At 41.7% G+C, this 24,919-nt stretch overlaps 1 protein-coding gene across 1 annotated transcript; it reads right to left on the bottom strand.

The window, feature by feature from the left end:
- Positions 1-2,860: 2,860 nt before the first annotated feature.
- Positions 2,861-24,919, bottom strand: LOC103281951 (asialoglycoprotein receptor 1). Its single transcript, XM_062957043.1, has 10 exons — positions 24,619-24,919; positions 22,359-22,453; positions 13,804-13,929; positions 12,325-12,420; positions 11,509-11,580; positions 5,816-5,908; positions 5,442-5,593; positions 5,246-5,352; positions 3,575-3,773; positions 2,861-3,441 (listed from the first exon to the last, which is right to left on the bottom strand). Exons 2-9 carry the CDS (start codon positions 22,426-22,428, stop codon positions 3,623-3,625), a joined length of 867 nt encoding a protein of 288 aa, XP_062813113.1. The 5' UTR covers positions 22,429-22,453; positions 24,619-24,919; the 3' UTR covers positions 2,861-3,441; positions 3,575-3,622.

Here is a 24,919-nt window from a genome sequence, read left to right on the forward strand (position 1 = left end):
GTAGTTTTACAAGGGCATCTATGCCAAAAGAGCACAAGGGCCTTACCAAACCACATATCCCAGTATCCCATAGCATTGAACCAAAGTGGTGCCGAACTGCCTTCATTCTAGGGGATTCTGGGAGTTGTAGTTTTACAAAGGCATCTATGCCAAAAGAGCACGAGGCCTTACCAAACCACATATCCCAGTATCCCATAGTATTGAACCAAAGTGGTGTCGAACTGCATTCATTCTAGGGGAATCTGGGAGTTGTAGTTTTACAAAGGCATCTATGCCAAAAGAGCACAAGGGCCGCACCAAACCACAGATCCCAGTATCCCATAGCATTGAGCCAAAGTGGTGTCGAACTGCCTTCATTCTACACAGTGTGGGTGCTTCAGGGGTCAGACTAGATGACCTTTAGAGGTCCCAACAATTGAAAAAGTGCGCAGTGGATTAATACGGACTGTCCTTTCCCAAATCTGGACCAAACTCTTTGGGAATTTGCCTTAAAATGAGGAAACCCTAAAGCAGAAATCTCCTGATTTTGAAAAATGTATTTACCGTATATACTCGAGTATAAGCCAACCTGAATATAAGCCGAGGCACCTCATTTTACCACAAAAAAACTGGGAATACATTGACTCCTGTATAAGCCGAGGGTGGTAAATTTCAGAAATAAAAATAGATACAGTACCAATAAAATTACATTCATTGAGGCATCAGTAGGTTAAATGTGTTTGAATATTTACATCAAGCTCAAATATAAGATAAGACTGTCAAGCTCTGATCAAATCATTATTCTCATCTTCTTCAATGTAAATAATAATAGAGTAAAATAATACATATAATAATAATAATAATGATAATAAATAGAGTAAAATAATAAATGTAATAATACCAATAATAATAGAGAAAAATAATAAATATACCCTATATTCTCGAGTATAAGCTGACCCAAATATAAGCCAACCAGGACCCTCACCCGAGTATAAGCCGAGAGGGGCTTTTTCAGTCCTAAAAAAAGGGCTGAAAAGCTAGGCTTATACTCGAGTATATACAGTATTTAAATTTTTTAAAGACACAGCCTTGAAATGAGGAAAAATAGACCCTTCTTTTAGGGTTCCCCCAATAAGATGAGTCTGAGAAAATGCTCAAGGGTCTACAAAACCATCCCAGGACCAGATGGGTTTATGACACACATGAATCCCCACGTTCATTTGAAGCCACACGTTTGCAGGAGTGGCAGGATGCATTTTTTGGGGAGGATAATTGACGGTTCAAGCCAGGTCAAAGGTGTGAGTCACCTGAGGCCTTTCTTCCGGATATGACCTGATGGGATTTCTCACCTCCTTTTCCACCTGCCTGGCCCTGAAAACAGGCAAAGACTATAGAATCATGGAATCAGAGAATTGGAAGGGGCACCCAAAGGTCATCCAGTCCAACCCCGTTCTGGCTATACCAGGCATGGGCCAACTTCGGCCCTCCGGGTGTTTTGGACTCCAACTCCCACAATTCCTAACAGCCTACCGGCTGTTAGGAATTGTGGGAGTTGGAGTCCAAAACACCCGGAGGGCCAAAGTTGGCCCATGCCTGGCTTATACTATGAGTTGCCATAATTGGAGCTGTCTTTGGGGCTGAGCTGGTTGCACCGGTTGCTCACACGCCGGATGCCATCCTCAGGACCCGCCTGCGGAGGTGGGTGGCTGGGAAGGGCTCTCGTCATTAACGAGGGGCTATAATTAGCAGCAAACACCTACAGGCTTAACTCTGACACGGGCTTCTGATGCCATGCCGCGGCACGCCTGGTGGCATCACCGTAGTGGCTTCAGTCCAGGAATGGAGACGTGCTTTTGCTCCAGATCTTGTTCCACTGGAAGCCCCAGCAGCTCCTGGCCAAGGGTGAGGGATGCTGGGGTCTGTATGGAGTCTTGGGGCTTGAAGGGTCCCTTGAGGCCATCTAGTCCAACTCCCAGCCATGCAGAAAGGCACAATTCTCAATGATGCCCATCTAGTCTTAGGCTTCCACTGTCCCAGGCAATCTATTCCAGCTCTGGACAACCCTTATAGTAATGTTTGCTATAGTATAGTACAAGGGTCCTCAAACTTTTTAAGTAGAGAGCCGATTAACAGTCCCTCAGACTGTTGGGGAGCCGGACTATGATGAAACAGTCCAAAATTAGGATTGTTGTTGTGTGCCTTCAAGTCGTTTCAGACTTAGGTCAACCCTAAGCCTAAAGTTTAGGACAGAAGCCAGGTCAATGACCTTGGAGGGCCTTAGTTTGCGGACCCCTGCTCTAGACGATCTTATAAGACCATAAGTAAGCAAAGACCCCCAAAGACATTGGTAAGGAAGGTTGGCCCCAAAGGCCATCTAGATGATCTCATAAGGCCATCAGAAGACCATAGATAAGGAAAGGGACCCTCAAAGACCTTCTAGATGGTTTCATAAGACCATAGGTAAGGAAAGTGACCTCCAAAAGCCATCTAGATGATCTCATAAGGTCATAACTAAGCAAAGAGACTTTCAAAAGCCATCTAGATGGTCTCATAAGACCGTAGCTAAGCAAAGAGACCTTCAAAGGCATATATCTTATTTTCAGTCTGGACACCTGACTCTGATTGACGCAGTCTAGAATCGTATTGGTCTTTTTCGCTAAAGCATCACATTGTTGGCTCGCATTCAGCTTGTGGTTTCCTAAGGTCCCGTCTACACTGCCATATAATCCAGTTTCTGTATCCTGATTATCTGCTTTGAACTGGATCATATGGCAGAAGGAATTGGCTTTCTGCACATGGCTTTCTTCATCCTTGTTGCAGCCGCTGAATGTAAACCACAAAAAAAAAATATTATAATTTCTTCCAAAATATTTCAAAAATATTGTCTCGACTGAAAAGATAATTTATTCAGAATGTGATGTATCACAGGAATTCAGCATTCACTGATACAGTATAAATTGGTACAATGTAGTGTATAACAAAGCAACCCAATATAGGTTGAGTATCCTCCAAAATCCATGCTGAATTTTTGCTTTCAGGTAGTTCGATGCACACAAATGTCGATTCCTGTACAAAATTACGCAACAGATTGTGTAGAAAATGACCTTCAGGCTGTGTATAGAAGGCGAGTAGATATTCCATGCATAGGAATGTTGGGTTCCGACTCTAAGGCGTATTATTATGTATGTGCAAATATCAAACAAGCAATCCAAAATACGGATAAGGGAGGCTCAACCTGTATCGGTAAAGGACGGCAAAGGTGAATAGTATCGGCCAGGAAGTTTTTAAGGCATTGCCTCTCTCTCGAACTTAATAATACATCTGTAGACTGCTAGGGGATTCTGAGAGTTATAGTCCAAAAAATGCATGGCTCCAAATTCTGGGAATCAAAGAGGAGAGTGATAGAAGTAACACAATAAATGGGTTCAAATTGAGACTGAAGCCAAGCATGGGCCAACTTCGGCCCGCCCTCCAGGCGTTTTGGACTTCAACTCCCACAATTCCTAACCGCCTACCGGCGGTTAGGAATTGTGGGAGTTGAAGTCCAAAACGCCTGGAGGGAGGGCCGAAGTTGGCCCATGCAGGGGTGACTTAGGGGTCTCTCCTTCATAATTCGAGACGCACATTGATGGCAATGTGGGGCTTATTCCGTCTCTTCCATCTCGCAAACCCATCCGTACAGCCGTGTGCAGTGGTCGTCGTTCCAGCAGCCGTTCCGGTGGAGGTGGGCGCAGTCCTCTCCGCCGCCAAGGTTGTGGTCGTACCAGTTGTCCGGCTGGTTCTCACACCAATCCCTGCGGGAGGAAAGCATCAGGGCTGTGCCTACACCACGTGGGCCAAGCTCAAGGCCAGTGGACCACATCCAGCCCGCCAGATGATATTATGTGGCTCTCCTCCAACTTGTTATGGTTTGCAAAGATGCTATATGTGTGTTAACTGGAAAATCAAATGCATGAAGCCGATTGGCTCAGTTTACAAGGACCTGAGGAACTGGTTTGCAACTGTTGCTGTCCTGCTGCTGGAGAACCAGTCTGAACAGGTTTCTGTGTGTGTGTGTGTCATATGGGCCAACTTCTAGGCTCACGGGCCACATCCGGCCCGCCAGAACATATTATGTGCCTCTCCTCCAGCTTGTCGTGATTTGCAAAGATGCTATATGTGTGTTAACTGGAAAATCAAAGGTGTGGAGCCAATTGGCTGAGTTTGCAAGGACCTGGGGAATTGGTTTGCAACTGTTGCTGTCCTGCTGCTGCAGAACCGGTCTGAACAGGTCTCTCTCTCTCTCTCTCTCTGTGTGTGTGTGTGTGTGTGTGTGTGTGTGAGTCACATGGGCCAAGCTCAAGGCCCGTGGGCCACATCCGACCCACCAGATCATATTATGTGGCTCTCCTCCAGCTTGTCACAGTTTGCAAAGATGCTATATGTGTGTTAACTGGAAAATCAAATGCATGAAACCGATTGGCTGAGTTTACAAGGACCTAGGCAATTGGTTTGCAACTGTTGCTGTCCTGCTGCTGGAGAGCTGGTTCGAACAGGTTTCTGTGTGTGTGTGTGTGTGAGAGAGTCTTCTGAGTTTGCAAGGACCTGGGGAATTGGTTTGCAATTGTTGCTGTCCTGCTGCTGGAGAACTGGTTCGAACAGGTTTCTGTGTGTGTGTGTGTGTGTGTGTGTGTGTGTGTGAGAGAGAGAGAGAGAGAGAGAGAGAGAGAGAGATAGAGAGAGAGTCTTCTGGGTTTGCAAGGACCTGGGGAACTGGTTTGCAATTGTTGCTGTCCTGCTGCTGGAGAACTGGTTCAAACAGGTTTCTGTGTGTGTGTGTGTGTGTGTGTGTGTGAGAGAGAGAGAGAGAGAGATTCTTCCGAGTTTGCAAGGCCCTGGGGAATTGGTTTGCAACTGTTGCTGTCCTGCTCCTTGAGAACTGGTTCAAACAGGTTTCTCTGTTTGTGTGCGTGTGTGTGTGTGTGCAGATCTTCTGAGATTGGAAGGACCTGGATAATTGGTTTAAAACTGTTGCTGTCCTGCTGCTGGAGAACTGGTTCGAACAGGTTTCTGTGTGTGTGTGTGAGTCTTCTGAGTTTGCAAGGACCTGGGGAATTGGTTTGCAACTGTTGATCTCCTGCTGCTGCTGACATCAGAATGTCAGGACCTTGTGGCTTGGAAAGTCTCTCTAAAACACTGTTATATGGCCCAAAGCTTCAGACGTGCCCAGTGTTGCAACCTGAGTGCAAAAAAGGCTGGGCTTAGCATCCCAGAAGGGTCAACTCACTCTTGCCGAACGGTGTAGGAACTCCCGTCCACCCATTTCCACGTCCCGCTGGTGTCGGTCAAGCCGATCCACGTGTAACTCGGTCTCACCCGTGTGGCCACGAATTGCTGGCATGAAAAAAGACCCAAGTGATGCAAAGTGGCAGCCTCTCAAACGATCTATGTTGTTGCCAGGTGAGCAAGGCCAGGCCACTTACCTGTTCCTCGTAGGAGCTGATGATCACCAGGTGGGCGTACCTGGCTTCGCATTCCGCTTTGGCCTCTTGCCAGGGTTTTCCAACCCTGGATTCCCAGTAACAGCTTTTCCGGAAGGAAGCCCAGCCTTTGGGACAGCAGCCGTCTGGGTTGTCTGGGGGGATATAAGACAGTAAAGGCAAAAGCAATTCAATAAGGCAGGTATGGGCCAACTTGGGCCCTCCAGGTGTTTTGGACTTCAACTCCCACCATTCCTAGCAGCCGGTAGGCTGCTAGGAATGGTGGGAGTTGAAGTCCAAAACACCTGGAGGGCCCAAGTTGGCCCATACCTGCAATAAGGCTATCAAGGGGTGTCCATCTCTCCATCTCTCCTCACCTGTTCGGTTCTTTTTAAAGTTCTCCAGGTCACAATTCATGTTCCTGACGTTCTTCTGCAGCTCCTTCACCTGGCCATTGAGTCGAGTCTGAACTGGGAAGCAAACATTTTTTATATTTAATGAGAAAAGGGTGAAGATAAAAGAGCTGTTTGGCTAAAAGGAGGGGGTAAAAACCCATCAGTTGTGGGACCAAGATCTTCAGTGGGATCTTTTGGGGGCGTTTTGTAGCCTATTTTGTAGCAGAAAAGACAATGTGCATGCATAAATATGAGTTTGTTTTATATGCTGTGATGAAGGTGTATTGGGAAAATATAATACTTGTATTGGAAACCATATATTGAATGTAATCATGTTAAAGAAATAGCTATAGGAAAATATGTAATCACCAGCAGATTGTGTGCTAGCCTTAAAAATACACTCTGCTCAGCAAAATAACTGTCTACCCCTAGCAGACCAAAGTTCACTCAAGTGCCAGAGACATATGTTAAGTGTCAACAAGAATAGATAAGCTAATGGACAAAAGACAAATTAAGGCTTTTTGGGATGTCAAGATAAGACCTGGCACCATGAGGGGAATGCTAATAGATCTCTGACAGCTAAGATAACAAGGATTCTCCTTAATTAATGAGAACCCCTAATGGATGAGATGGGGATTCCAAAGATAAGGCTAATGGAGGGTCAGGGGTCTTGAAAGTAGTCTATATTTTAGGAAAATGCCAAGATAGCTTTTAGTTAAGTGCCCAGTAAGAGTTTTTTTTGACACTATTTGGTGATTGACAATACCTGTGTGATGCAGTAGATGGAGGAAAAGGGGTATATAAGAACCTGTGATTCTTTGTTCCAGTACCTTCGCTTTCCTGATGACAGGGGAAGGTCTTTTTCTTTATTGCTGTATTCTCACTGGCCACTGAGAATAAAAGTCATTTTTTCTACAACCTCCGGAACTCTCTTTGTCTCATTGCCTCAAGCCTTTGTCTGCCATTTCAGCTGTGTCCGGCTACATGTTGCTGTGGTATCATCCTATATGGTTTTTTGCTTGTAGAGGCAGGTATGAATGTTGCAATTAGTCACCTTGATCAGCACTTAATGGGTTTGTTAGGAGGTGTTAGCTGGCCCTGGTTGTTTCTTTTCTGGAATTCTCCTGTTTTCAAAGTGTTGTCATGATTTTAGAGATTATATTGTTCTGCTTTATTATACCATAGTAATTTTTTATATTTTATATTTATAATCTTATATTATATGCTTTGAACTGGATTATATGAGGCCCCTTCTACACAACTGTATAAAATCCACACTGAACTGGATTTTATGGCAGTGTGGACTCAAGATAATCCAGTTCAAAGCAGATACTGTGGATTATCTGCCTTGGCATTCTGGGTTCTATAGCTGTGTGGAAGGGCCTTGAGTCTACACTGCCATATAATCCTGTTCAAATCAGACAATCTGTATTTTATAGGCAGTGTGGAAGAGGCCTGAGTGCAGAGGCAGCATTGTGGGCACCATTGTGGCTGAGGGGGTTGCTAGGAGACAAAGTGGGCGGGGACTGCCCTACTAACTGGCAGCAAGGGGAAAAACAGCTTTTCCTGGTCCTCTAATTTGGACTTTATTTTTCTAGGTTTTTTTGTTTGAAAGACATATTTTGGATGACTATGTCTTTTGTGGCCAAATTTGGTGTGATTGGGTTCAGTGGTTTTGTTGTTTACTCCATAGTAAAACGCACATTACATTTTTTTATATATATATAGATACTAGCTGTGCCCGGCCACGTGTTGCTGTGGCGAAGTATGGTGGTATGGGAAATACCTGACGGAGCTTAGCCTTCTAACTGGCAGCAATTGGATAAAAACAATGATTCCTCTTCCTCTAATTAGGACTTTCTTTTTCTTTTCTTTTTGTTGTATGAACGCAGAGGCATGGATGAGGGGTTGTGCTGCCAAGTTTAGTGTTTCTGGGATGTGTAGTTTTGTTGTTTGGTCCTAGGCCGAAATTTCATTACCCTTTTATATATATAGATATATGATCCCTACCTTATTTCTCTAAAATGATACCCCAATGTGTCTACATACATTTTTATATCTATGTCTAATATTAATGTTTAATATTACTATCTAACTCAGGGCTCCCCAAATTTATTAAACAGGGGGCCGGTTCACGATCCTCCGGACCATTGGAGGGCCGGACTATAGTTGGCCACTGAGCAATAATAATAATAAATAATAACAACAACAACAACAATAAAAAAGAGTGTTGGAAGAGACCCTTTGGGCCATTGAGTCCAATCCCCTTCTGCCTTTGTGCACCGAAAGCACAAAAAAAGCACCCCTGACAGATGGCCACCCAGCCTCAATGTTTATTATTATTATTATTAATAATAAATAAAGAGTGTTGGAAGAGACCCCTTGGGCCATTAAGTCCAACCCCCTTTTGCCTTTGTGCACCAAAAGCACAAGCGAAGCACCCCTGACAGATGGCCACCCAGCCTCAATGTTAATAATAATAATAATAATAATAATAATAATAATAATAATAATAATGTGATTTTGTGATACGAAATCCAGCATATCTATCTTGTTTGCTGTGTCATACAATATAATAATAATAATAATAATAATAATAATAATAATAATAATAATAATAATAATGGTTGTAAGAGAAGAAGAGACCCCTTGGGTCATTTAGTCTAACCCCCCTTCTGCCCTTGTGCCGTGGGGGCCGGATAAATAGATTCGATGGGCCGTATCCGGCCCCCGGGCCTTAGTTTGGGGACCCCTGATCTAACTGATAATTTGTGGAGAAGGATATTGAAAGCAGTACAGATGGACAGAGAGATATTTAAAAATGTTTGTATGTCTACCTGCCTACCTACTTATGTATCTGTCCCTCTGGACTCTCTTTCCCTCCTTCTTTTTCTTCTCTTTGTCAAGTTATTTCCTTTTTTCTAAATAGTGAAGGAATCTCCCCAAAATGCAGAAAATGCTCTGGTGGGAGGTCTTGTTTTGCACTGAAGCCGATCAGCAGAAGACCACCCACGTGTGGTATTAGGAGGAATGCCTGACTTGACACACTCGGCAACACACGCCCTAAACGCAGGGAATTGTGGCTGTTTGGCTTTGCATTTGAACTGTGGGATTTTTTTGGCCCACGCCGCCCCAAAAACAGCCCTAAATCAAAGATTGTTGCCTGCCTTGAAGTCATTCCCGACCAACAGTGGCCTTTTCACACACTAAGATTTGTTCAGAGAAACTTTGGCATCGCTTCCTCAGAGGCTGAGAAAGTGTGACTTAGAATCATAGAATCCTAGAGTTGGAGGAGACCTTGTGGGCCTTCCAGTCCAATCCCTTTCTGCCAAGAAGCAGGAAAATTGCCTTCAAAGAAACCCCAACAGATGGCCATTCAGCCTTTGCTTAAAAGCCTCCAAAGAAGAAGCCTCCACCACACTCTGGGGCAGAGAGTTCCACTGCTGAACAGCTCTCCTTACAGTAAGGAAGTTCTTCATGATGTTCAGGTGGAATCTGTTAATGTGGGATTTGTGTATAGATAGTGTTTAAATGAAATTTGTGTTTTGGTTTGTATTGCATACTGATTGCATCATCCAGAGTGTACTATAGTCTGGAAAGAGTTAAGTTACAGTAGAGTCTCACTTATCCAACATAAACGGGCCGGCAGAACGTTGGATAAGCGAATATGTTGGATAATAAGGAGAGATTAAGAAAAAGCCTATTAAACATCAAAATAGGTTATGATTTTGCAAATTAAGCACCAAAACATCATGTTAGACAACAAATTTGATAGAAAAAGTAGTTCAATACGCAGTAATGTTATGTTGTAATTACTGTATTTACGAATTTAGCACCAAAATATTATGATAAATTGAAAACATTGACTACAAAAATGCGTTGGATAATCCAGAACGTTGGATAAGCGAGTGTTGGATAAGTGAGACTCTACTGTACTAAGAAGCTGTGATGACCTTGATGTGTGGCTGGAACTGGGGAGTATCCAGACACAAGTGTGTGTGCATTGCTGATTGCATCAGTTCTGTTCTGTTTGCCTAGAGTGAGAGTCCTGTGTCCATTGTCTTCAAGTCTGTCTTTATTACTGCTTTCAGGAAAAACTTGTATATAGTTTTACCAAAGTCTCTGGATGTCACTTTGTTCTCGTTCCACTGACTCCAACTACTGCTGCGCTGCAAATTACTCTGACATTTGGAAGAATCTCCTTTCTTTCCTGTTGTTTGAAGTCATTGTTTGGCGTCATCATCTCCAGGGCAGCCGAAAGGAAGCTTGTTCCCTCCTCCCAATGACTTCCCGTCTCTCACATCTTGATCCAAGGCCCTCATCCTGTCTCCTCTCAGTCTTCGCTTCTGCAGGCTAAATATGCCCAACTCTTTCAGCGGCTCCTCATAGGGATTGTTTTCCAGATCCTTCATCCTTTGAGTCGCCCTCCTCTGGACACATTCCAGTTTGTCAACATTTACAGTAGAGTCTCACTTATCCAACATAAACGGGCCGGGAGAACGTTGGATAAGCAAATATGTTGGATAATAAGGAGGGATTAAGGAAAAGCCTATTAAAAATCAAATTAGGTTAAAAAGGTAAAGGTTTCCCCTGACGTTAAGTCCAGTTGTGACTGACTCTCATCTCCATTTCTAAGCTAAAGAGCCGGCGTTGTCCGTAGACACCTCCAAGGTCATGTGGCCACTGGTATGACTGCATGGAGCGCCGTTACCTTCCCGCCGGAGCGGTACCTATTGATCTACTCACATTGGCATGTTTTCGAACTGCTAGGTTGGCAGGAGCTGGAGCTAACAGCGGGTGCTCACACTGGTCCCGGGGTTTGAACCTGGGACCTTTTGGTCTCCAGCTCAGTGCTTTAATGCACTTCGTAGTTCAATACAAAATGATGCTATGTAGCAATTTCTGCATTTATGAATTTAGCACCAAAATATCACGATTTATTGAAAACATCGACTACAAAAATAATAATCCAGAATAATCCTGAATAATCCAGAACGTTGGATAAGCGAGTCTTGGATAAGTGAGATTCTACTGTACCTTCAATTGTGGTGCCCAGAACGGGACACAGTATGATTCCAAGTGTGGTCTTACCAAGGCAGAATAGAATAGAGCGGGAGCAGGACTTGGATCAGAGTGTTGATTCTTATTTACTGTTCTGATTTTGGAGTTTTTTTTAATACTGGTAGCCAGATTTTGTTCATTTTCATGGTTTCCTCCTTTCTGTTGGAGTTGTCCACATGCTTGTGGATTTCAATGGCTTCTCTGTGTCATCTGACATGATAGTTGTTGGAGTGGTCGACCATTTCTGTGTCCATGAAACGACTCTGAACAAAGTATTCCCCAGGCCAGGATGCGAGGCTGGGAAGGCCATTTAGTGCTAACAAAGGTGATAAATTACAACATTCACACTGGCCTCCAACAGACAAGAGTTCTTCCCCCCACCCAGGAACCTCCACAGATATATAAACCTTCCTTGCTTGGTTTCTCCATATATCTCACAACCTCTGGGGATGCCTGCCATAGATGTGGGCGAAACGTCAGGAGAGAATACTTCTGGAACATGGACAGACAGCCCGGAAAACATACAACAACCCAGTGAAGATTGTCATCGTAAGTCAGAGTGGATCTCATAGCAATGCGCACAAGGGAATGGTTGTGCATCTCGGCGGACTCACCTGCTTCTCCTTCCTCCGCCAGCTGTTTCACCGTCCCTTCTAACTGTGTAACTTTTGCATCTGTATCCTTTTCTGAAAGGCACAAAGTAGGGTTCGTTGAACAGAGTAGGTTGGGCTAGATCAGGCCTAGGCCAACTTCAGCCCTTCCTCCAGGTGTTTTGCACTCCAACTTCCACAATTGGGCCGGGCTGTGGCGCAGCTGGCTAGTAACCAGCTGCAATAAATCACTACTGACGAGAGGTCATGAGTTCAAAGCCCGGGTCGGGTTAAGCCCCTGACCATTAAATAGCCCGGCTTGCTGTTGACCTATGCAGCCCCGAAAGACAGTTGCATCTGTCAAGTAGGGAAATTTAGATACACTTTATGCGGGAGGCTAATTTAACTAATTTACAACATCATAAAAAAACTGCCAGCAAAACACGAGGAAAGGAATGAGGAAGTATAGCCACTAGTGGACAGTGAAGCAACAGCTCCTCCTGTGGCCGGAATCGTGAAGCTGAAAAAAAAAGTTAAATGCCTCTGTGTCTGTCTATATATGTTGTTTGTCTGTTGGCATTGAATGTTTGCCATATATGTGTTCATTGTAATCCACCCTGAGTCCCCTTCGGGGTGAGAAGGGTGGAATATAAATACTGTAAATAAATAAATAATAAATAAATTCCTAACAGCCAGTAGGAACAGTGGTGTCCCTCATATGGCACAATCAAGGTCTGGAATATTTTCAAGACACGGATGGTTGGATTCATGGATGCAGAACGGAGGGTCGTCTCTGCCCTTGATAACTACGGATATTCTCGCTTGATCTCCTTCCCTCACCTTTGCTCTGTAGGCCAGCGATTTCTTCCGTCATTGATCCATTGATGCTTTGAAGGGTCTGCTTTAAGCTGCTTATCTGCCAGCGATAACTGCTACCTGGGAGAAAAGAAAGAGGGAGGGAAAAGGGAAGTAAACCGAAGACAAAAACCCAGAAGATTCGAATGGTCCAAAATGCGGCGGCTAGGCTGCTAGCAGGATCATCTATAAGATCCCATATTACACCAATTCTGAAACAACTGCATTGGCTACCAATAGAACATCAGATCTCTTACAAGATACTGATCCTGACATTTAGAGATCGAAATGGCCAAGGACCATTATATCTTAGGGACCGCCTCATTCCTTTTTTCCATCAGTGGTCACCTCGATCCTCCCAGGAAAATCTCCTATATGTACTGGGCCCTACACCTGGAAGCTACAAAGCATAGAGCCTTTTTGACCTGTGCTCCAATTCTGTGGAACTCATGGCCTCCATATGTTAGAGCAATGTCCGAGTTGCGACCTTTTGTAAAAGCGCTCAAGACTTGGCTGTTTGGTTGTGCATTTAAGTAAATCAGATCTAATTTGCCAAATAGTCACTGTTGAATGTTTTTATGTTGAATGTTTTTTTATTGTGGAATGATATTTTAAATTGTAAGTCGCTCGGAGCACTCTGGTGGAGAGTGACTAATTAAGAAATAAAGTGCAGTGAAGAAGTGAAGCATTCACTACCTATGTGCAACTTGCTGGTCCCCATTTTGCAGCATTGCATTGGATTGCGATTCTGGAGACCTTTTTGGATGACAGCATCCATAAACCTTCTAGCTAGGGATTGTGATCGCTGTCATGAAAACAAGTAACTTTCTCAAGACCTGAGTATGACCAAATCAAAGCAATGAAGTGATGGCCACTCCCCAAAACCTTTCAGTTAGGTGCTAGCAGAGCCGGCCCTAGGTAATTTTCAAGTGTAGGCGAACAGAATTTTGACGCCCCCCTTCCCCCAACCAATCACTGAAAAATAAAAGCGTTGGATAAGTGAAAATGTTGGATTATAAGGAGGGATTGAGGAAAAGCCTATTAAACATCAAATTACATTAAGATTTTACAAATTAAGCACCAAAACATCATGTTTTACAAGAAATCAACAGAAAAAGCCTCATTGTTGGCCAGGCTCCGGGTGCTAGCTGGGGTTTCTGGGAGTTGCTATCCCAAAATGAGATTTTTCTCAATGAGTTTGACTAGTTCAAAGCAATAAAGTGATGGGGCACCATTAAGGATTCTGGGAATTATCATACAAAAAATGAACTTTCCCAAACTTTGCTGATATTCTGCACCCAGCAAGAGAAGCCAAGGAACATTTGAAGGAGCTGGGTATACTGAACTTGGAGGAGAGATGATGGTGAAAGAGATATCACCACCATCTTTGAATATCTTCTTGTGCTTTTCAAATGGAGACTGGACGCTTGGACGCTTGAGTGGTGGCTTCCCTGTGCTGCTCACCTTTGGCGCCAAAGACGATGACAGCCAGGAGAAGGACGCCGGAGAAGCCCAGCAGGACCAGGACCAGGCGGCGGCTGGGGCAGAGGCGGTGGCCCAGCGTCGGGCTCAGAGGAAGCCTTGCGGGCACTGAGGGATAATGGAGGCAACAAAGGTCAGGGATGCACCACCGCACCAGTGCTTCTTTCCCCGTCTTCCTTCCCTCAAAAGTTGGCCTGTTACCCTTGGACCAACTTGGCCTGACTCACCTTTGGACTTGACCTCTGGCCTTCCTTCCCTCCCTCAGAACTGACTTGTTTCTCCTCAGGACAGGAGCTGTCTTGCATCAGGACCCGGCTTGGACCAGCCTGTCACATTGGCTTCCTTCAGAATTGACTTTCCCTCAGAACTGACTATTTCCTCCTCAGAACTGACTTGTTTCCCCTCAGGACAGGAACTGTCTTGTGTCAGGACCCGGCTTGGACCAGCCTGTCATATTGGCTTCCCTCAGAATTGACTTTCTCTCAGAACTGACTATTTCCTCCTCAAAACTGACTTGTTTAGTCTGAGAACTGACTTGTTTCTCCTCAGGACAGGAGCTGTCTTGAGTCAGGACCCGGCTTAGATCAGCCTGTCATATTGGCTTCCCTCAGAATTTACTTTCCCTCAGAACTGACTATTTCCTCCTCAGAAGTGACTTGTTTCTCCTCAGAACTATTTCCTCCTCAGAACTAAATACTTTCTCCTCAGAACAGACTACTTCCTCCTCAGAACTGACTTGTTTCTCCTCTGAACTAAATACTTTTTATTCAGAACTGACTACTTTCTCCTCAGAACGGTTTCTCCTCGGAACTGACTTGTTTCTCCTTGCAACTGCCAACTTTCTCCTCAAAACTGTTTTCCCTCAGAAATGACTTGCTTCTCTTTAGAAATGACTAGTTTCTCCTCAGAACTGACTACTTTCACCTTAGAACTGACTTGTGTCTCCTCAGAACTGACTTGTTTCTCCTTGCAACTGACAACTTTCTCCTCAAAACTGTTTTCCCTCAGAAATGACTTGCTTCTAAATGACTAACTTCTCCTCAGAACTGACTACTTTCGCCTCAGAACTGACTTGTTTCTCCTCAGAACTGACTAATTTCTCCTCAGAACAGACTACTTTCTCCTCAAAACCATTTCTCCTCACTTCCGGTGTGGTGAGCATGGCGGCTGGTGGGGCTCTCTGATCTCTCTCGGAGTGCCTGTCCTTTCCAGCGGTCCCGAAGAGCGATAGCTCCGACCTTACTGGTGGATCGAAGCCAGAAGGATTGCTGAGCCCACAGGTTGCCAAACCGACGGCCGAGCGGGCTTTCCCTTCCCCTCAAGGGAAGGGAGCCCCCCGGGCCCGGCACAGGCAGCCGCAGGGCGAGCAGATCGCGGAAAGGAGAACTGAGACTCCGGCTGGGGATCTCAGGATAACAGCCTGCCGGCACCGCATTTTTAAACAGACGAAAGGAAGAGCTATGCAGCTCAACGAAATGTAAGCCTGGCGAGAGATCTCAAGCATCGAGGCACCAATCTACACCCCCCCTCCAAAAACCGCTTGGACTAAGAAAACTACGGAGAAAAGCAGCCCAGGGAGCAGCGCTCCGGAAGGCAAGGAACGTTTATTTGTGAATTAATCTTGCAACTAATCAAACTAGAAACTGATTCGCAGAAAATACATAAAATATAGCTAATGAACTTACGGAAAAGTAAAATTAATTTTGTAAATTAAATGGAATCAATAATATTCAATGTCATTCAGTAATACTTAATGCTTATTCTGGGGTAAACAGAAGGAGACGCCATTGCATTCAAAAAAAAAAAAAATAATAATCAAAGAAAGAAACGGACTAACCTTGAAAGAGACATTGTTTTGACTACGGGGAAGCTTTGTGTAAACAAATCCGGCTACAAAGAATCCGCCCACGAGATACAGGCGAATCAGGACCCAGACGCCGAGGAAAGGTAGAGAGAGGGAGAGACGGGACGTGCAGGAAGAACAGAAAGGAGGGGGAACTCTCCAAGAGAGAAAAGGGAAGCCGAAAGGGAGAACACAAAGGGAGACGGACACATATTCCATCCAAAAAAAAAAAGAGGGGGGATCTAAGATAGCAGAAAAGAAGAAGAGCGGAAGGGACGTGACGGAGACGGAACCTATCCTCAAAAGGGCGGAAGCGACGTACGGAGAGACGGCGGGAAAGAGGAGAATCACAGACAGAGAGGAACCGGGTCAGCAGAAAGGGTCCCATCCTGGATCGTAAGACAAAGGGGCAAGCTTCAGAAGGACTATAGAGTGGGTACAGTGAACGGAAACGCTGAAAAAGAAGACTGGGGGAAAGAGAGATTTGTGGATGGTGAAAACTGGGTCCAGAACCATAGATGATAAGGAAACTGATTTGAATATAGATTTTGCCAATAAGACTTACGTAACATAAGGCAACACAATTACCAGACAGATAGTGTCCTATACACATAAAGGTTAATTAAGAAGAAAAAGAAAGAAATATATATATATATATACACGTCTTTCTCCTTTTTTCTTTTTTTTGTTTTGTTTGTTTGTTTGTTTGTTTGTTCGTTTATTTTTCTTGTTTTTTTTGTTTTGTTTTGTGGGTTAACTTTTGTAAACAGCTAAACATAAAGAAAAGGAACTATATATTATAGTTATAAGTTATTATAAGGAGATATACAGGAACTATATTCAAATAGATTTCAATACCAAAGATCAACCATCGGCGACTACAAAATATTAGCAACAATAATAATACTGTAAATAATAATATCAATATTTCTTTTTTCTTTTTCTTTTTTCCTTTTCTTTCTTTTCTCTTTTTTTCCTTCTCTTTTTTTTATAGAGACATTTACATTTTTGACCTTTTCCCGAGTAGCCGCCAACAATAATAACACTGTAAATAACAATACCAACTTTTTTTTTTGTACAGACATTTATGTTTTTGACCTTTTTCCGAGTAGCAGCCAACCAAAAGATGGCCGCATACAAGAATAAGCAGGAGGAAAAAAGAACAACTGCACCTGCGTTTGGCACGATAAACATGTCAAGAAGAAACTCCCTCCCGGAGGAAGTCACACTAAAAGATTTAATGAGAGAAATCCAGAAAATCTCCGAGAAACAAGACGCCTACCAGAAACTATCAGACGAACAGATACTAACACTAAGGAAAGACTTTACTGAACAACTTGCCGCAGCCAAAAACGAAATTACCAACGAAATTGGGGAGATGAAAAAAGAAGTGGATACTCTCAGACAAGAAATCCAGGAAATAAAAAGCGATAAATCTAAGATAGAGAAAACTCAAGGAAGACTACAAACAAAGATGGATAACTTAGAAGTCAAGAGCCAAAAACTGGAAATTAAACAAGAACTATTAGAACAAAGAGAATTAGAATTCCAACTAAGATTTAGAAATATACAAGAAGAAAACAAAGAAAACATAAGACAGATAATAACCAAAATAACAGCGGATTTATTACAGATTACAGAAGAAGAAGCAGACGAGAACATTGATAGAGCATATAGGATTACAACAAATTTTTCCAAAAGAAACAAAGTCGCCAGAGATGTCATCGTACAATTTGGAAGAAGGAGAATTAGAGACGACATTTTGAAACGTAACAATTTGAACCCAGTACTTTATAAAGGAAAGAAAATAGCTATCTTAAAAGAATACCCAATGTCAACACTGACGAAGAGACGGAAGTATTTGTTCTTGACAGAAGAGCTAAAGAAGCATCAAATCAGGTTCAGATGGGAAAGAACGGAAGGGATCATGGTATCTTACAAGGAGGAAAAATACTGGTTGACCACTGAAGAGAAAGCAAAGGACTTTTACAAAAAATTGAAAAGAGAGATGGAACCTGAACCAATGGAACATAAAGGCGCAAAAGATAAGAAGAGAATCAGGACAGAATCACCGGAAAAAGAAGATATACACTTTGGTTTGGCAAAGACGAATCTGGAGGTACTTAAGGAAGTTGAAGATGAAGAAGGAAATAAGATGCTTCTCAAATAATGTTAATGGGATTAACTCACCCAATAAAAGAAAAAGGATCTTTAACCAAATAAGAAAAGGCAACTACGATATAGTAGCCCTCCAAGAAACACACATCGCACAAAAACATGTGGCGCATTTGGTCCAGAAAAATATTGGAAAAGAATTTTATGCCTGCGCCCCAGAAAAGAAAAAAGGTGTAGTTATTTATGTCAACCCAAAAATACCGGCTCAATTGGCGTTCAAGGACAAAGCTGGAAGAATAATTGGAATCCAAATTACAGTTGAGAACCAAAGAATATTGATATGCAACATTTACGCACCGAACGGCCCCAAAATCGACTTTGTGGAGGAATTAAAAGATTTAATATCCAAAGAACACTTCGATGACTTAATGATAATGGGAGACTTCAACGGAGTAATGGACTGTACAAAGGACAAGAAAAACGACTCCAAAAAATACAGAGACAAAAATTCTGGCAAACTTCCGACCTCATTCATAAATTTCTTACAAGATTTCAATCTGCAAGACTCCTGGAGAATTCACCACGGGTTAGAAAAAGACTACACATTTTACTCGGACCGACACCAAAGCTGGTCCAGGATAGATATGGTGCTGACTACAAACACATTGACAACAAAAATTGCAAGAATCAAAATATTACCAAGAACTCACTCGGACCATTGCCCAATTGAAACAATACTATACCCAACCTCGAGACAAAGGAAGTGGCGCCTGAACGATAATCTATTAAAGGAAGAAGAAGATATAAATAAGAATAGAGAAATCCTTAAAGAATACTTTGCTATAAACGATATCCCCCAAACCTCAATTCAAACGGTATGGGATGCGGCCAAAGCAGTAATGAGAGGGCATTTTATTAAACAGAATGTGATAAGAAATAAAAAAAGGAATGAAGAAATGAACAGAACAATGAATGAAATCAAGAAGTTTGAAGAATTACTGAAAAAGATCCCCAAGGATGGAAAAAGTAAAACAGAGCTGGAAAAACTTCATAAACAAAGAACTTTTCTAGAAACAGAACAATTAGCGAAGGAACTTAAATTCATCAGACAATACCATTTTGAAAACGCTAATAAACCGGGCAAATGGCTTGCAAGAAAAATAAAGAAAAAGAGACAAAACCAACATATTATTAAACTGGCTGCAGAAGACAAGATTTATACAACGGATGAGGATATCAGTACCCAATTCACCAAATTTTACAAAAAACTCTACTCTAGAGATCAGATCAAGAGAGAAGACATTCAACAATTTTTGAACTTACAAAGATTGCCGAAAATAGCAGATCGATACAGAGAAGAACTAAATAAAGAGATATCAGACCAAGAAATCATCACCGCTATTAAGAAAGCTGATACAACCAAAGCACCTGGCCCGGACGGCTTCACGGCAACATTTTACAAGGTTTATAAGGAAGAACTACTACCTTACCTAAAGAGACTGATGAATCAAGCTCTGACTATCCAAAAAATCCCGGACTCATGGAAGATGGCTAACATTATAATGATCCCTAAAGACAATTCGGATATAACGGATGTAAGAAACTTTAGACCAATTTCACTACTAAACTTAGACTATAAACTTTTCGCAAATATATTGGCGGACCGATTAAAAATTTTCTTGAATGACTGGATTAGAGAAGACCAGACAGGATTCTTACCTAAAAGACATCTAAGGGACAACGTTAGAATAATCGTCGATATTATCGAATACTATGAAAAGAACATCCAAAAAGAATGTGCCCTGTTGGCCTTAGACGCGGAAAAGGCCTTCGACAGTGTGAATTGGGATTACTTGATGCTCTTAATTAAGGAATTAGATATGGGCCACCACTTCACGAATGCAATAAAGACAATATATGACCATCAGGAGGCCAAAATAATAATCAACGGAAGGGAGACAAGAAACTTTAAAATTAACAAGGGGACAAGGCAGGGATGCCCTCTTTCACCCCTGCTATTTATATTATGCTTAGAGACACTTCTGAACAACATAAGAAACGACAAAACCCTGACAGGAACGAAGATCAGAAAAGATGAATTTAAAGTCCGTGCCTTCGCTGATGATTTGATTTGCATTATAGAAAATCCACAGGAGAATATAGAGAGATGGATGACAAAAATAGAAGAATATGGAAAGGTCTCAGGGCTGCGGATAAACAAAAAAAAGACTATGATATTGACTAAGAATGTCTCCAAAAAAGGTCAAGAAAAAATCAAAGAATTAACAGGCCTCCAGGTTACCAACAAAATTAAGTACTTAGGGATAACCCTAACAGCGAAGAATGCCCAACTGCTGAAGAACAATTACGAAACAAAATGGAAAGAATTAAAAAAGGAGATGGAAAAATGGAGATATCTAAATTTATCCCTAATGGGTAGAATAGCAACTATCAAAATGAACATACTCCCCAAAATGTTATTTCTTTTCCAAACAATTCCAATACTAAGAAGTCCACAACTATTCAAGAACTGGAACAAAGACCTCGCCAAATTCATCTGGCAAGGCAAAAAGCCAAGAATAAAATTTTTAAATTTAACGGATGAGAAAAAAAGAGGAGGATTCGGCTTACCCGACTTAAAACTATACTACGAAGCCTCTACTTTGGTATGGATCAAGGACTGGGCCAACCTAAAGAAGACGAAGATCTTGACATTAGAGGGATTCGACCTTAGAGGGGGCTGGCATTCGTATCTGTGGTACGATAGGAAAAGAATTGAAAAGGGCTTCGGAAATCACTTCATAAGGTCAGCCCTCATCAAAACGTGGGAAAAATATAAAAATAGAATGCACCAGAAAATACCTCTATGGGTATCACCGTTAGAAGCGATTCAAAGAAGAGAACTAGCCTGGGAAAAATGGCCGACGTACAAAGATGTGTTACAAAAAGTAAACGGTAATTATACTCTAAAGAACCAAGAAGAAATAAATAAAACATTTAAGAATGTATCCTGGTTCCAATACAGGCAACTTAAAGAATCTTTCAACAAAGACAAAATAATAGGCTTCAAGGAGAAAGAATCCTTTTGGGACAAGACAATTCATTTAGAAAAGAAAGAAATGGCAAGGATATATAAAGTTCTATTAGAATGGTCGACGGAAACAGAAATGGTAAAGGACTGTATGACTAAATGGGCCTCCAACATAGGTCATCCAATAAAAATGGAGGATTGGGAAAGAAATTGGAACAAAAGACTAAAGTACACATATGCATATGAAATAAAAGAAAATTGGTATAAAATGATGTATCGCTGGTACCTCACACCACAAAAATTGGCAAGATGTTATAAAAATCTACAAAACAACTGCTGGAAGTGCGAAACTCAGGAGGGATCCTTTTTCCATATGTGGTGGTCTTGTAAAATTGCAAAAAAGTTTTGGACAAAAATTCATGGGAAAATTCAGGAAATATTAGGAATAAAATTCCAAATGAAACCAGAATACTTTCTTTTAGGAATGGCAGATTTTGAAATGGAGCTAAGCAAAGACATACTATTCAATTATATGGTGACAGCAGCTAGAATGATCTATGCCAAAAATTGGAAACTGAAAGAAATACCCCAGATAGAAGACTGGCTTTTGAAATTGCTAGACATTATGAATATGGACACTTTAACGCAATACCTCAAAAGGAACCAAGGAATACCAAAAAAATCAGCCGACTGGACTCTACTGAAAAAACATATTAAATAACAAAGGAAGAAACCCAAATTTCTAAAAACAAGATCAATATGACTAATTGGGCGGGGGTATTAAAGACAAGACATGTACATCTTCAGATGAACATTTGGTCTTTATTTTTCTTTTTTTTTTAACCTCGATGCAAAAGATCGGAAGCGGACAATTCTTCCCTCCCACCTTTGTGGGATAACTGTTTCTTCTTCTTTTTTTCTTTTTTTTTTTTTCTTTTTTTTTCTTTTTTCTTTTTCCTTTCTTACTTCTCCCCTTGCTCTGTTTAGGTTTGTTTTGCCTTGTTTAGGTTTGTTTTGTCTTGTGGTTGTTTATATATAGGGCTTCACCCCCATCTTATTTTCCTACTTTCCTGTTCCACTTATGTTCTCCTACTTTCAATGTAAAGAAAAATAAGTACAGATGGACTACTATGTATGCTAAACGGAACATAATGTGGGTTTGTTTGTTGATCTCGCTCTTTTTTTTTTTTTTTATCTCCTTCTCTCTTTTTTTTAATGTATTCCCAATACTCAATAAAAAAACTATTAAAAAAAAAAAAAAAAAACCATTTCTCCTCAGAACTGACTAGTGTCTCCTCAGAACCAAATACTTTCTCCTCCAAACTGTTTTGCCTAAAAACCGTTTCCTCAAACCGGTTTCTCCTCAGAACTGACTAATTCCTCCTAGGAACTAATTACTTTCTCCTCAGAGCTAAATACTTTCTCCTCACAACGAGTTTCTCCTCAGAACTAACTTCTCAGAACTAACTACATTCTCCTCTCAACTACTTTCTCCTCAGAACTGAGTCCTTTCTCCTCGTAACGGACTATTCTCCTTTGGCCACAGACCTTTCTGGATGGGTTTCCCGCCTTCGTCCTCCACGTCGAGGGAGGTGAGGTCCTGATAGTCTTGGATCATTGCGACACAGAAGAGGGTCCAGCGCCTGCAGAGACACCAAAGACATAGAAAGAGGCAACGAGGTTAAAGAAAATGACCAACTTTAGCTCTGCCTACTAGCTATTAATATAAGTAAATGGTTCTGGTGTTTACAGAGTGAACAGATCTGCTCCCGACTGCAGTCCGAACTTTAAAAGGAATGCCATTGGATCATGAATGCGTCATCTGCTCTTAGATATAATTGAATGAAAGGCTTTCACCCAATTATATCTATATTTTCCTCTTAGAGAGACGCAAAAGCTGTGAATAGCAATAAAACCAACACAATACAGTGTTAAAAGAACATAAAGACTATGAACATTAAAATTGGATTAGAACTATCTCAAAATGAAGAATTAAAGCCAATAACATGTTTTAATGCATTGCGTCTCTTTAAGAGGAAAAAAGTGGTATATAAATAAATATAATTATACACAATACAGTAAAAGGTGGGTATCAAAATTTAAAAAAGCAATTACACCTTTTATGTTGTGGAGCACAAAATTTTAAAATATCATCAAAACTACATTTTAATTGATTTACTCTATTTTCAATGTGTCATGTTTGCTGTTAGCTGCTTTGACTCCCTTTAAATTAAGATAAGAATATAAAGGTGTGAAAATCTTAAATATCCCTATTTTAATGCATTTACTTTATATTATATATTATTTAGGAACATATATATCTTATACATTATATATAGGATATATATTATTAACCAATAATATAAATATAAAGTAACATAAATAATAATTTATATTGTGTTGTCGAAAGCTTTCATGGCCAGAATCACTGTGTTGCTATGAGTTTTCCAGCTGGATGGCCATGTTCCAGAAGCATTCTCTCCTGACGTTTCACCCACATCTATGGCAGGCATCCTCAGAGGTTGTGAGGTCTGTTGGAAACGGGACAAGTGGGGTTTGTGTATCTGTGGAATAATGTCCAGGGTGGGAGAAAGAACTCTTGTCTGTTTGACACAAGTGGAAATGTTGTCATTGACCAGCTTGATTGGCATTGATGAACCAACCTGGACAAAGGATATTATTTGAGAACACAGAAATGCTGGACCACTCTGACAACCACCACGTCAGACTACACAGAGAAGCCATTGAAATCCACAAGCATGTGGACAATTTCAACAGAAAGAAGGAGAAAATAATGAAAAGGAATAAAATCTGGCTACCAGTATTAAAAAACTCTTAAAATCAGTTCAGTAAATAAAGAGCAACACTCAGAAAACAGGGGAATTCCAGACAGGAAGCAATCAGGGCCAGCTAACACAGGACTCCCCCAGGCAGGAAGCAGCCTGGCTTTGAAGCTAGGATTCCCCCAAGCAGGAAACAGCCAGGCTTTGAAGCTGCAAGGCTATTCAATGCTAACCAAGCTGGCCAATTGCAACATTCCCACTTGCCTGTATATTCCACAGATATACTGTATAAACCCCACTTGGTAAGTTTCCAAAAGATCTCACAATTGCTGAGAATGCATGCCACAAATGTGGGCGAAACATCAGGAGAGAATGCTTCTGGAACATGGCCAGACAGCCTGGAAAACTCACAGCAGCCCAGAGCTTCTGGCCACAAAAGCCTTTGACAACGCAATTTAAAATATAGCAATACAGTAGAGTCTCGCTTATCCAACGTAAACGGGCCGGCAGAATGTTGGATAAGCGAATATGTTGGATAATAAGGAGAGATTAAGAAAAAGACTATTAAACATCAAATTAGGTTCTGATTTTACAAATTAAGCACCAAAACATCATGTTATACAACAAATTTGACAGAAAAAGTAGTTCAATACACAGTAATGCTATGTAGTAATTACTGTATTTACAAATTTAGCACCAAAATATCACAATGAATTGAAAACATTGACTACAAAAATGTGTTGGATAATCCAGAACGTTGGATAAGTGAGACTCTACTGTATATAAACATTACAACAGGATGAAATATAAAGAGTATTTAAAAAAACATCAGGAGAGATAATGCCTCTGGAACATGGTCATACAGCCCAGAAAACTTTGAGCAACTCCATTTTTTTTTTGTAGTTTTATAAACTTTTCCCATGTTTTTATGGTAGAACCAATTAGGAGATATTTATAACCCAGGAACAAAAATCGTATTGCATAGTGTAACATAGGCCTTTCTCCGGCATGGCTTTGCCACTCACCTTAATGTCCAGGTGGGCCAATGGGTCAGTGGTGCAAAGGAGTGGGTTCGAATCACTGGCTGGAAGTGGGCAAGGCCTTGTGTTTTGGGCACCGGATTTAGGGGGACACTTGATGGTCCGTCGTCCGTTGACCCTTTGCCGCTCTTCCGCCCCAATGACCTTTGTACTGTCAACAGGCTCCTCTCGCTCCAGGCCACGCGTAAACCGTCCACTCAAATGCACAACCGGGATTTGTAGTCTATCCGGATGGGAATGAATGCCCTCCTTTCCGCTGTGATAAATGGCACAGAGGCCCACCCTC

Source organism: Anolis carolinensis, chromosome 6, assembly GCF_035594765.1.
Source record: "Anolis carolinensis isolate JA03-04 chromosome 6, rAnoCar3.1.pri, whole genome shotgun sequence".
Classification (NCBI taxonomy): Eukaryota; Metazoa; Chordata; class Lepidosauria; order Squamata; family Dactyloidae; genus Anolis; species Anolis carolinensis.